At 36.9% G+C, this 13,752-nt stretch overlaps 1 protein-coding gene across 1 annotated transcript in view; it reads left to right on the top strand.

The window, feature by feature from the left end:
• The window catches only part of LOC146162556 (dynein axonemal heavy chain 5-like), a 77,337-nt gene that overhangs the window by 28,411 nt on the left and 35,174 nt on the right, over positions 1-13,752 (top strand). Inside the window, exons 32-50 of the mRNA XM_083386033.1 lie at positions 752-843; positions 1,226-1,333; positions 1,841-1,994; positions 3,044-3,240; positions 3,538-3,607; positions 4,127-4,255; positions 4,891-5,031; positions 5,557-5,634; positions 5,925-6,071; positions 6,775-6,947; positions 7,363-7,541; positions 8,168-8,355; positions 9,169-9,363; positions 10,082-10,324; positions 11,313-11,485; positions 11,983-12,109; positions 12,550-12,742; positions 13,160-13,278; positions 13,544-13,634. Coding sequence (XP_083242159.1) covers positions 752-843; positions 1,226-1,333; positions 1,841-1,994; positions 3,044-3,240; positions 3,538-3,607; positions 4,127-4,255; positions 4,891-5,031; positions 5,557-5,634; positions 5,925-6,071; positions 6,775-6,947; positions 7,363-7,541; positions 8,168-8,355; positions 9,169-9,363; positions 10,082-10,324; positions 11,313-11,485; positions 11,983-12,109; positions 12,550-12,742; positions 13,160-13,278; positions 13,544-13,634 — 2,797 coding nt within the window. The remainder of the gene's footprint in view (positions 1-751; positions 844-1,225; positions 1,334-1,840; positions 1,995-3,043; positions 3,241-3,537; positions 3,608-4,126; positions 4,256-4,890; positions 5,032-5,556; positions 5,635-5,924; positions 6,072-6,774; positions 6,948-7,362; positions 7,542-8,167; positions 8,356-9,168; positions 9,364-10,081; positions 10,325-11,312; positions 11,486-11,982; positions 12,110-12,549; positions 12,743-13,159; positions 13,279-13,543; positions 13,635-13,752) is intronic.

Raw genomic sequence — 13,752 nt, 5'->3', positions numbered from 1 at the left:
ATAATGTACTGTTCCTATGCTAATGTCTAAATGTTTACAACATACGCCAATTAATAATATTTAAAAGTTTTGGAGGACCAGTACTCTTAAACTGTTGTAGTCTGGCCCAACACTTTTCACTTTTCAAAACTTTAATTTGAGGTCGTCAATGGGGTATCCTAACTAAAATGACCACAACTAAAAAAACTTGAGAAGCGCACCGCTCCGAACAAAAATCAGTCAGCAAGATGTAAAACTTTAATACAAATATGCATTTCGCCTATAAATGGCATCATCAGTTTGTCTGTACAAATAAATAGTAAAAAATTAAAGTAAAATTTTTTTTACCATTTGTTTGTACAGACAAACTGATGATGCCATTTATAGGCGAAATGCATATTTGTATTAAAGTTTTACACCTTGCTGACTGATTTTTGTTCGGAGCGGTGCGCTTCTCAAGCTTTTATTAATAAATTTTAGAACTTTTATCGTCGGCATTATGTGTTCTGTTGGAGGGCCAGATTCTGTTGTTAATACACATACAAAACTAAAAAAAAACGTTAAAATTTAACTGCCCGCATCCACCATTTTGAGTTTGAATTTGGCCCGGGACTTGCCCACACCTTTTTAAAACCAACGAACTACTACTAAATCTCAGATCATATTTCAACGCTTCTGGATACCAGCATTCTACAGTATAAATATGAGAAGTTTTTTAAGCGTTGTTGATCTTGGTCCTTGTTTTGATTCCAATGTATTTGTTTGCCACCAGGACGTGTGTATCAGCGCCGTGAAAGAGCGCGACATTGAGGCGAAACTCAAGCAAGTCGTCGTCGACTGGAGCACGCAGGTTTTCACGTTCAGGTAATTAAACGTCTTTCAAAATTAAATAATCTCTGCTTTTGTGATGGGTTGCGTGAGAACCAGCTAATTCAGACACACCTAAACATCAATCGTTATACCTTATTGTCATTGTTTTTTACCTAAAAAATGGTATTAAATATAGCTATAAGGGGTAACGCAAATTTGTCAAAATAGCCGCGTTACAGTTCATGGACAACTGAAACTTTAGAAAAACTAAAAAAAATGCATTTGGCCTACAAGAGTTTTCTAAAATTTACCCATATTTTTAGGACTTTAAAATATATTTGATAACTTACACTTAAACCGGCATTTAAGCTAGAAAAATATATACAAACTAAAGGTATCATTCTATAAAATAACTCTTTACTTTCCTCCTCTTCAGTCAGTTCAAGGCAAGAGGAGAGCTTCTCCTGAAAGGAGCGGACATCCAGGAGATCGTGGCTCTCATGGAGGACTCGCTCATGGTCCTTGCATCCCTCATGAGCAACAGGTGACTACTTTTCACTTTTGCAACATAATTGATTCTCTTTATTTTTAAGCTTGATAAATAGAAGCAACGGCGGGGTGAAATGGGCAAGCCGGGTTACTTAGTGCATACCCAACTACTGTGTTTTTTTTTGCTTTATTGTGTTTAAGTCATATATATATACCACAAGCAATGATTTAGAATCTTACTTTAGACAAGCAAAAACGATTGTCCGCATTTCTTTTTTAAGGATTTGGTAATAGGTGAATGTTATACAAGCCCAATGAGACGACATTTGATGGGAACAAATTACCTAAATTTTAGGTTTTTTGAAAAATGTAAGACGTCTTAATGTGACGTCATAAAATATTAAAAAAACATTAACTTGTGTACCCAAAAAAAGACACGAACTTTTTTTGTTTTTCTTGAAACACCGCAAAGCGTCAGCAGGCGAAAAAAGGCAACTTATTTTTTATCCGGATTTCAACATTCTATTGTGCTGTTACGTAATCCCTTATGTGTTGCGCGCAGATACAACGCACCGTTCAAGCCGCAGATCCAGGCTTGGGTGCACAAGCTATCGGGAACTACTGAGATTATTGAGAACTGGCTCGTGGTGCAGAACCTCTGGGTCTATCTTGAGGCTGTATTTGTGGGCGGAGACATCGCAAAGCAGCTGCCTCAGGTCAGGAGAATTTCCCTCTGAAAATTTTAAAAACAACGAAATTTATTTTATGGCAGGCAGTAACTACATGTTATCTTATAAAATTTTGGAATACACCTGTTTAAAAAAAAATATGACAGAAAAATGATTAATGTGTATTGATATTTTAACTTTTTTTTTTATTCCATTTTTAAAAGATTTTACAAAATTACGCTAGATCAGGGGTGAGCAATTATTTTTCACCGCGAGCAGCATGAGAAACTTAAAATGTTTTGGCGAGCCTGGTCAAAAATAGGATCGCAAATACACCTAATATGACGTCTAATTCTGACCCTACTCCAGATTAAAACCTCTGTTTTAATCTTAAAATTTCGTTTTTTTGCTAGCATTAAATGCCATCGTTTTCGTTTTGCAGTGTATTTACGCAGACTAAACTGAGCTAAAGCTTACCGTCTTATCATTAAAATTGCGTTGACTTGCTGTTAACTATAGCTCTTCGGATTCCATGTCTAGTTATACGTCATAAACGAAATACTGGCCTAGACAAAAAAAAAAGAAAAATAGAGAAACGTTCCTAAACGGTACTCTTGGCAGCCTTTACAATTTGGGGGGGATTTTACGATTCGAAGAGCCACGAAAAACATGCCGGCGAGCCACAGTTTGCCCACCCCTGCGCTAGATGCTTATATTTTGTTGTAAATTATGTAGATAGACGTAACGCGATTTTTTTTTAATTTACAAAAATTTACACATGTTTTCTCGGTTGTTTTTTTATATTTGACGTATGTCGATAGCGTTTGTTATTTCTGTAGTTTACAAAGATTTTTAGTGTCTTGCTTTCAAAGTCCACAATACATTTACAAAGTACATTTAATGGTGAAAACAACGGCCCAAATAGACATAAAAAGCGACATGCTTTATTATTCAAACGTTTCGGCAAATGCTCATGCCATCATCATTTTTATGTCTATTTGGGCCGTTATTTTCACCATTAAACTTATGAACAGATCCGTATATAGTGTTCCAAATTACATTTGTTCTAAAACAATTTTCTTTCTTTCAACGCACAGGAGGCAAAGCGATTCGCCAACATCGACAAATCGTGGCAGAAGATCATGCAGAAGGCACACGAGACCACCAACGTTGTGCAGTGTTGCATGGGAGACGACACACTCGCACAACTTTTGCCACATCTCCTCGAACAACTAGAGATGTGCCAGAAGTCGCTCACTGGATACCTCGAGAAGAAACGTCTGCTCTTCCCCAGGTAATATCTTGTTTGAATGATTTTGGGCAAAACGATTGCCATCTTTCCTCTATGGCACAGATTAATGTTTCCAAAAGTGAATTAAAATAGTGTATAGGGAGAAAATACGACATTGGAAACAAAACAGCATAATTCCTACAATTTAATTTTATTTAAAATTATAATTAATTTGGCACCTTAAAAAATATTTCCATAATAAAACATTGTCGTCGACTTAATGTGATTTTTGGGGAATATTGTAGTCAAAAAAAACCCAAAGTTAGAAAGTCAAATTTTTGAATTTTTCTCAATCTTCAGATTTTTCTTCGTGTCTGATCCAGCATTGCTTGAGATTCTTGGTCAAGCCAGCGACTCACATACAATCCAGGTAAGTTGTAGAGAGACTGACAGTTACCTAAAAGAAAAATTATGCTATTCTAATACCCACCATTTCGGCCCGCTTTTAATGCTAGAGCAACGTCGTTCGAGACCCACAAATCTATATAAATATATTAAAAAAATATCACAGACATTTACTTAATTGTTTAAACATGTTTTTTTACAAAAAAAAATATTTACATTGTTTGTCGTTACACCCGCTTAGCCGCTGACATATCTGGCTGCGTTTAGAACCCACGAAATTGCCGATACTGACACACGTCACAAACATGACGTCATTAACTTTTATTAACGTCATCGAATTCCACAATTTACGCGCGGACGTCGGCTCAATCAAAACGCTAGTAACACAGGATCCGTTTTGTCGTATAGGCACAAAATTTTACCAGATATGAAAAAAAAACTTACAATAAAGTACTTACAGTATGCTTCGTCCATCACGCTTTAGGATTTTTGTTTTAGTTTATTTTTGATCAGTCCAATTGTTACACGTTCGTTTTGTGTCCAGGCTCATCTCCTCAGCTTGTTCGACAACGTTTACAAAGTTGACTTCGACGAGAAGGTTTACGACCGAATCATCAAGCTCAGATCGCAAGAGGACGAAGTCATGGAACTTGACCAGGCCGTCATGGCCCAGGTGATTATTGCGTCATAGATGGTTCTTACGTCACAACTGGCCGTTCTATGTTCGTAAAAGTTAAAAAAACACATTTCTGGCAAAAATGCAATATAGCTACCAGAACTGCGGAGTCGAAGTCGGACTCGGGACTCGAGTAAGACTAACCGAGTCCCGAGTTCGAGGTGCGCATGCGCAGTAGCAAATTTCGAAACTAACAAGGCCGCGCAATTATATTTTTAACCATTCTTTATAAACGTATGAATTATTGGCATGCGTGGATTTCTGAATATCCACTTTGTTTTAGTTACGCAAATGGGTGAAGTACAAGCTGTAGAGTCTCAGCTGGACTCGGGAGTAAGCAAAATCGTACATTTGGCCGGAGTCGGACTCGGGACATGTTTTTTTTAACCGGCTCCGTAGCCCTGAAAGCTATTTACCGTTTGATTCGTGGCTCTTGGGCAGAGCTCGCTTGGGTTAAAAGGAGAGCCCGTCTTATAGGCTTGCGTGCCGGGAACACTTAACAAACAAAAAAGTCTGTTTTATTTTGTGTTTAAACTGGGTTCCAAAGTTTAACATAAGTCGCTACCTCAAACCTCAAGCCTATATTTGAACTATTGTTTCAAATTCTTAATATCTTTTTATTTCGTTGTCAGGGCAACGTCGAGCTGTGGCTGAAGAACCTGCTCGACATGGTTCGCGGCACAGTGCACGCCATCATCCGGAAAGCATCACAGGCCATTGCGGACACGTCATCGTTCAAGTTGATCGAGTTTGAAAACGTATTTCCGTCCCAGGTAGGCCCCGAAGATGAAACACTTTTGTTTGGCAGATTTTTATTTTAGTTGGCAATTTACCTGCTGGTTATGTTTCCTTCTTTATATTTAAAACTGTCATTTTTTATTTCTGAGTTGACTTGTAAAACACATACTCAGTTATGTCGAGAAACTACTCTTTAATAAATAGCAAATGTTACAGAACTAATCTTTTATACCAATCATTGTGAACCGCCGTATTTGCGTAATTTAAATAGGTTTATCAGGTGGCACAATATAACAACAAATTTTGTTAAATCTTGACCAGCTTTCGCACAACCGTGCTTCATCATGTCCTATTTAAAATTAGGCAACTACAGCCATTTACAAAGATTGGTTAAAAAGATTAGGAGTCCTGTAACTTTTGCTATTTATTACAACGTAATTTCTCGACATTACTGAGTATGTGTTTTATTCGTCAACCAGAAATAAAAAAAATCATCAAACATCGCCTATTAACTATTTTCAAAACCAGCTTATTTTAATCTCTAAGCCTTTCCTTGCCAGGTCGGATTGCTCGGTATTCAAATGTTGTGGACGAGGGACGCAGAAATCGCTCTCAGCAACGCCAAGTCTGACAAAAAGGTTTGCGTTACAAGATTCAGTAAAACGTTTCACGAGTCGAGTAATTAACGTTAAAGGGGCCAACGAGATGTTCGCGCCATAACAGTAATATATATATATTTCTTTACAAAAATCTGTATTAGAAATTCGCATAGAAATAAAAGGTTTAAAACATTTGTAATGTGAAGGACTTTTGGCCTAGAAAGTCGTTCCGGTTAAAAAAAAACTCGAATTTATTTATGTAGAACCGCTTGATGCGATGTCTAAATCAGTTTTACGCAACCTTTTATCAAATCGCCGTTGTTTTTCAGGCAATGGCGACCATGAACCAACGTTTCCTTGACATGCTGAACGAGCTGATCGGAATGACCACAACCGAACTGACCAAGTACGAGAGGACAAAGTTCGAGACCCTGGTCACTATCCACGTGCATCAGCGCGATATTTTCGACGATATGGTGGGTTAAAGTGTTTCTAAAGCTTGCACTTATTATGTTAATCTGCAATTTGTCGGGATTACGTTTTTTGCCATTACTTAGTTCAGTAAGTTAAGCTCAAGTTATATACTTGTCTTCCGCCTATTTAGAGTTAGTTTATTTTTAAAAGGATTATTTCTATGTTGCCTCTTTTGGGTCCTATGCTATACGAATGACATTGAGACAATTTTTGCACTCCATCCTTACTTTTTTCTAAATAGTTCCACCAATCAAAATTCCGTAAACAGATTACATCGTACAATAGACTCTAGAGCAGGGCTTGTTAAACTTTTTTTTACCGAGGTCCTCAAGTTTTTTGCTTTATGGACCAGTGTAGGCAAGATTTTTTTCACAGATGACGTCATATAAATAAACAAACTTCAGAAATCTGTGGTTTCCGCTACAAAAATGTGAAAGTGAAATGGAGTCTAAATACATATAGTGCGAAAACTTTTTATTTATGATTAAACTCTGTTTTTAAAAAATTTACTTTTTAAATGTACACTAATATTTCAATTAGGCCTTCATGGACCCCCTAAAACTAGGCCACGTATGACCCCAGTTTATGGGGTCCTTCCTCTAAACTCTAAAACTCTAAAGTAATAATCCCATGTCCTTCAACCACCCAGGTGTTTTCAACCATGTTGTCGATAATTAACGCCATTCCCATACTCTCCACTTCCAGTGTCGCATGCACATCAAGTCGCCCAGCGACTTCGAATGGCTCAAGCAGTCTCGCTTCTACTTCGTGGAGGACACAGACCGGTGCCTTGTGCAGATCACTGACGTCGACTTCGACTACTGCAACGAGTACACAGGTTGTACTGAGCGACTGGTCATCACACCACTTACTGACAGGTAAGGCACAGTAAAGCTATTGGGAAAAATGGTTTTTATTCTGTTATCGGTGTTTAAATAAATAAATGGCCAACTGGTTAATACAACCCCACTAGGATATTTGGTTGCCAGTTGATATCACATATTTTTTCGCAACAAAAGTTAAAAGATCCAATTTATATTGATAGTTTGTTTTATTTGTCGGTATCGTAATTGATAGTACTTAATATAAAATTATGTATATTATTATTAATTATGCTTAAATAGGAATCAATCAATTAAAAAAAAAACCTAAAACAAGTTGCAAATAATAAATTTATTTTACGTGACTCTCTGACATTTATTCTTGTGTCACTTACAACATACTTAAAATAGATCACAAAAAGGTTTTATCCAAAATTTTCCTTTTCCATAAAATCGTGTGTATTTTGCGCAGATGTTACATCACCCTGGCCCAGGCCCTCGGTATGAGCATGGGGGGAGCCCCGGCCGGGCCCGCTGGAACCGGAAAGACCGAGACCACCAAGGACATGGGCAAGTGTCTCGGCAAGTACGTGGTCGTATTTAACTGCTCCGATCAGATGGACTACAGAGGGCTGGGTCGTATCTACAAAGGTATGCTGGGCTGAATATTGAGATTTTTTAGTTCAATTTAAAAGTTACTGTGACAAACTTGGACTGGTCTTATTGCGGTCTTTTTTAGAATGATGCTTAAAGATTTTGTACCACAAATATGCTTCGCCTATTGCCCCGAAAACATTTCTGGCGCATTCTGCAGGACAAACTTTAACCTTACATATTTGTTACTTTTCGTAAAATGATTAACGCATGCTTACAGCATTTTCCTGCAGATAAAATAAAAAAAAAAAACTTTTAGGCGACACTTCATAAAATTGTAATATCATTAAAACATAGCTCCTCCGGCAATACTGTGTTTTTTACCTTAAAGTATAAGAGTTTTTTAAGAAACCACTTGTCATTAAAATAAAATTATAATATATTTTTTCAAGTGTAAAACTGTTCTTCCGAGTTTCCGGCAATTATTTTATTTATTTATTTATTTATTTGTTTATTTTATGAAATAATAATTAATGCCGGAAGAACAGTTTTACAATTGGTACAAAGCCTGGCAGCAACCGTATATTCGTATTTCCTTGCAACTCTTATATACACAACACTTAACACTTACTCAATTCCAGCAAGCAATAGTTTTAAATACATCTCTTCCCGCCCTTTTTCAGGTTTGGCCCAATCCGGGTCGTGGGGGTGCTTCGACGAATTCAACCGCATCGAGCTTCCCGTTTTATCCGTGGCGGCGCAGCAGATCGCCATCGTGCTCCAGTGTAAAAAGATGAAAAAGTCGCAGTTCATCTTCACCGACGGCGACGTGGTCGACATGGACAAGGAGTTCGGCATTTTCCTCACAATGGTAAAAAAAAATAAAAAAAATGTGATTGTTTACAAGGACAAGGAGTTTTTTTCTTCACAATGGTAAAGAAATATCAAAATAATGGTAAAAAAGGAAAATGGGACAACTGATTTCAAATGGATGGATACGATTTATTGTCTGATGTTATTACAAATATTTTTGTAAGTTGCTTGACTATAAAGTATCTATAATATTTATTGCATGTATTTTTAAATAAACCTTCAAAGAATAGACTTGAAAAATGCGATTTTTAACATGGGCAACTTCTTTCGATTGGATGGATAACAATTACTTTTTGATGTAATAGTATTTTTAAATGAACCTGTATAGAATTGGCTTAATAAACATCAACCTGAACCGTTTTGTTGAAAAATGTTAGATACTTAATAGTCAAGCAACTTACAAAAACATATTTTGTACATTTTTCGTAGATTAATAATGTTATCTTTGCCTAAAAACATATTATTTTAGCCTTTTCGGATTAGTAAAAAAGTTAACCAAAAAGATCTAAATAAGTATTAGTACTTTTCGAACAAAACTAAAATTTAAAATTATTTTTAACTCAAAATTTGTTCGAAGTGAATGCTGGAAAACGCCGTTCGACAGGTAGAATTTGTAATAAAATCGAGAGTTGAATTTGAACTTTAATTAACAAGCCAATAATAATAGAATTAGAATAAGCTCCTGGTTGCTTAAATAAGACAACTTGCTGTTTTATCTCGGAATCATTTTAAAATCCTTTTTCCGTTTATCCTGCAAAACCCCACCTATTTATCCACGTTCATCAACAACAGATTGTTCCTTGTGTCGCAGAACCCCGGTTACGCTGGTCGCCAGGAGCTGCCAGAGAACCTTAAGATCATCTTCCGCCCCGTTGCTATGATGGTTCCGGATCGCAGCATCATCATTAGGGTGAAACTTGCCGCTTGCGGTTTCATCGAGAACATCGTGCTGTCCAAGAAGTTTTACACGCTCTACAAACTCTGCGAGGAACAGCTATCGAAGCAGGTACGGTTTAAGTTAGTAACCATGAAGAGATAAAATGATCTTAATCGAATTACGACATGAAAAATCGTATTTTGGCAACGTATCTTGTTTTACAATTTTTTTATTTGTCCCTGTTACACAAAATTGACAGTACTTAAATAAAACGTATGTAATATTATGTTTAACTAGGAATCAAAATATTTAACCAAATCCTTACTTAATTGTCAATATTTTTCTATATCAAACCACGTGCGTTTTAAGGCAAACGTTTGTTATTTTGTGTGTTGAGGATAATATTTAAGGACTTACGAATGTGTTTGACTTTTGAAATATATCGTTTTATCCGAGTGTCGCTAGTTTTATATCGAAAGATCCACCCTATTGTAATCCCTCACAGTTTAAACTTGGTAGCGAATTTCCCTAAAATATGGCACAAGAACCGAGTTACTGTCCTTATCCCTGGAAATAATTAGGTGTTGCACGTTTATCGATGATAAAGGTGTTACATGTTTTTCGATAAAGAGGTGTCACATGCTTTTCAACTAAAGCTCTGTTGCCAAAATATTATTTTTTCCGTCATAAAAGTTTATTATTTGTCTTATTAAAATATTATGTAGTCTTTAATAAAAAGTTTACCAAAAATGATACTATAGACACATAAAGCAAAAACATTAAAGAACACAAAACACGCACCAATCACAACAGATCCCAAACTCTTCTTCTTTTCATGTTCCTCCAGGTCCACTACGATTTCGGACTCCGCAACATCCTCTCCGTGCTCCGGACCCTCGGAGGAGTGAAGCGCTCCTCTCCGGACGACCCGGAGTCCACCATCGTGATGCGAGTCCTCCGAGACATGAACCTCTCCAAGCTGGTGGATGAGGATGAACCACTCTTCCTCTCCCTTATCAACGATCTCTTCCCTGGAATCCAGCTCGACAAGGCAGGATACCCGGAGCTGGAGGCGGCCATTGAGAAGCAGGTGATGACGTAATATTAATAGTCGAGTATAGACGATTTTTGGTTATTATTACACTTAATTAACCAAGTTTTGAATTATTTCAATGATTTGTTCGCTAAGCCAGTGGTTCTCACCGGATTGCCGCGACACTCTTGGGTGCCATTTTTAACGCCCAAGGGTGCCGAAAGATAATTCAAATTCTTTAGGATTCGAATTTTTGCTTTATTGGTAAGCTTCTTGGTACAATTTCTTTTATTCTCGATAAAAGTGTCAAAAATAAAAATAAAAATTCAACCTTCTTGCGCAGTAAATGTTCTGCTTCAATTTCGCTTATTCCGACTTTATAATTAACCACTCAGCTAAAATACGAGAAAGGGTGCCGCTAACTAATTATAATTTCTGTAGGGTGCCGCAAGCTAACAAAGGTTGCGAAACACTGCCCAAATATTTTAACATTACTTTGCTAGCCGGTTAAATAGCCTCAGTTAGTATCTATTGGTTATTTACCCGGCTTCCCTGGGTGTGCATACACCCATTAGTGATTGTACATTGAGTTTTGTTAGAGTTGGGGCCAGCGTTTGGGTTCCACAGACCCCTAAAAATATTTTGCTTTGCGCAAGGAATTTGAGAGATGACGTCATAAATTGATGTCAAAATACAAAAAAAAAAAAAAAATCTGCTGTTTCCGGTTCAAAAAATGTGTGTTTTAGTTAGGTTCTTAATGTTAAGTTCATTTAAGAACTCTTCAAATTAGTTTGGTCAAGATTATTTTTCAAAGGCAGACTGTTTTTATCAAGTTTTTAAAGTAAATATAAGGGTTTAAAAAGGCTGTTAAACATTTTTTGTCATGAGTTTTGTAAAATAAGTTGTTTCTTTGATTAACCCGATTGTTCAAATTAAGAACGGGTTGTGCTAGTTGAGTTGCCTTTTCAAGACAACTTTACTTAAACAATAATTTTGAAAACTATACAAACACCCCAATAAACGATTTTTTTCATTTTATGTCTAGGTCAACGATGCCGGCCTAATCTACCATCCTCCCTGGGTGCTTAAGCTCATCCAGTTGTTCGAGACCCAGCGTGTACGTCACGGAATGATGGCCCTGGGTCCATCTGGGGCCGGCAAGACCAAGTGCATCAACGTGCTCATGAAGGCAATGACCGATTGCGGGGAACCGCACAGGTAAAATAATAAGTAAAAGTGCGATCTTATACGGCTTGACAACTTAAATTTGTTTTTTAGAAACGTCGAAATAATGCGGCTTACCTACGTTTTAATGCAAAATTAACAATGTTGTATTTAAAGCAAGATTACTTGTTAGAGTCCAATTTGGGAACTCTTTTTGTGGACACAGAATGCTACTATGGTAAAGAGTTAATAATCAGTGATAATAAAAGCACTGAACTGGTTAAACAAGCCTCTTTATTCCTGAAACAGATTCTCAAAACGCACACCATTAAAATACATAAATAGCATAACAACTAGAACTAAAATGCTTTAAAAATGCAGACCTACAAACCGATATTTGTGTCTTCTAACTTATTTCAAGTGTTTGCTATTTTTTTTTGTTCCACGCAAAATGCCCTGTCAATCCTATGAATGAGAATTCCCTTCAAAGGCAGTTAAACTTAAAAACCTCAGGAACAAATACCCTCTGTAACACAATGCGTTTATATCAGGGAGATGCGAATGAACCCGAAGGCCATCACAGCTCCCCAGATGTTCGGCACACTTGACGTGGCAACAAATGATTGGACGGACGGCATTTTCTCAACTTTGTGGAGACGCACACACAAAGCAAAGAAGGTTAGAACTGAAATTAACTCACTTCTAAAAAACAACCAATTGTGAATGAGTAAAACACGTTCTTGCAAACATCAGATCCTTTCAAGCAGTAATTTCGAAAAAGTTTGATAAAAAAAACTTTACTGTAGAAAAAGCTACTTTTTTGGACAACCTTCATACTGTTTCAGCTTTTAGTGTTTTTTTGACTTTTGGGTAGCTTTTTACCTGAAATTTTTTTTTTGCAATGTGCAATTTCTATTATATGGTGTGTTTTATTTTTCAATATAATAAAAAAATGTTATTTCCTTGAAAACTATGGTAACAGCGTAAAAAACTATTGCACAGCTGTACGAAAAAGGTATCTGTCCTAAAAATTCAATTTAATTTAAAAAATGCGTTTTGCCATAAAGACAACAGAAAGCATTATGACGTAACAGACCTGCTAACAACTCCTTACGCAGGGCGAGCATATTTGGCTGGTGCTTGATGGTCCAGTCGACGCCATATGGATCGAGAACCTAAACTCGGTGCTGGACGACAACAAGACGCTGACTTTGGCGAACGGGGATCGAATCCCGATGGCGCCCAACTGCAAGATCATCTTCGAGCCGCACAACATCGACAACGCCTCGCCCGCTACTGTGTCAAGAAACGGTAAGCAGCTGGACGAATTATAAAACGTTATTTGATTGTAGTTTTTGGATTGGCAGGACAAGTTTTGTTGACATTTCTTGAGCTTCCAAATAAAATGCCCATTGTTAAATATATTGTTTTTAAAAAAATTAAGTACCTTTTTTTTGGAAACGTACAAAAATGTTACCTACTAATGTATGGGCTTCGAAATACCTATACCACGTTTAAAATGTACTCTTTTGCATTAGGCCCCTATCTGGAATAAAGTTATAATGTTAATTATTGCGGTGATGGCGATGATAAAGTGTGCAATAATTATTGACCGTGTTCAATTAATGATTATGCGGTTGCAAGTTAGTACCTGTGTATAACCGTCCGAAATAGTTCGCTAAGTTCGTGCCCTGACCTAATTTGTTAATATTAATTTTCTAAACTTAGGTATGGTGTTCATGAGTTCATCTGTTCTCGACTGGCAACCGATCGTCAAGAGTTGGCTGCAAGGTCTCCCCATGCAACAGAACGATATACTGTGGCAAGCATTCGAGTCTATTTTCCAGGTGAACATTGAATGTTGAATGTTGCACGTTTGTTTTTAAAAAATGTCCTCTATCCAGTGGCCCCGTACTGCTCAAATTTAAGAATAAAAAGTTTGGCTTTTAACGATCTAATAAACATCCGCATGTGAAAATTGAATGCACTTACTTTCTGTTGCAATAATTAAACAGCTTAAAAGGACGGATAAATGTTCTATATTTTCTCGATTTTGTTAGGTCATAAGTTTTAGTACAGCCTCGATGTTTTTGTTTTTTTTTTCATTTCCAGGCTTGTATCGACTTCCTGTTCTCCGAGCTTGTCCCCAAGATGGCGCTATTGGAGTGCATGTACATTAGACAAGCAATCGACATTTTGCAAGGTAAATTTAACAATACGCTTTATATGGCTAAGCCAGTGGTTCTCAACCTTTCTTCTTTCGTGGCCCATTTTTGTTGGATAAAAATTCTGTGGCCCAATAAATTTAAAAAATATCAGAG

Source organism: Ascidiella aspersa, chromosome 3 (assembly GCF_963924565.1).
Source record: "Ascidiella aspersa chromosome 3, kaAscAspe10.2, whole genome shotgun sequence".
In the NCBI taxonomy this organism is placed as follows: Eukaryota; Metazoa; Chordata; class Ascidiacea; order Phlebobranchia; family Ascidiidae; genus Ascidiella; species Ascidiella aspersa.
This window is presented reverse-complemented; position numbering and strand designations above follow the sequence as displayed.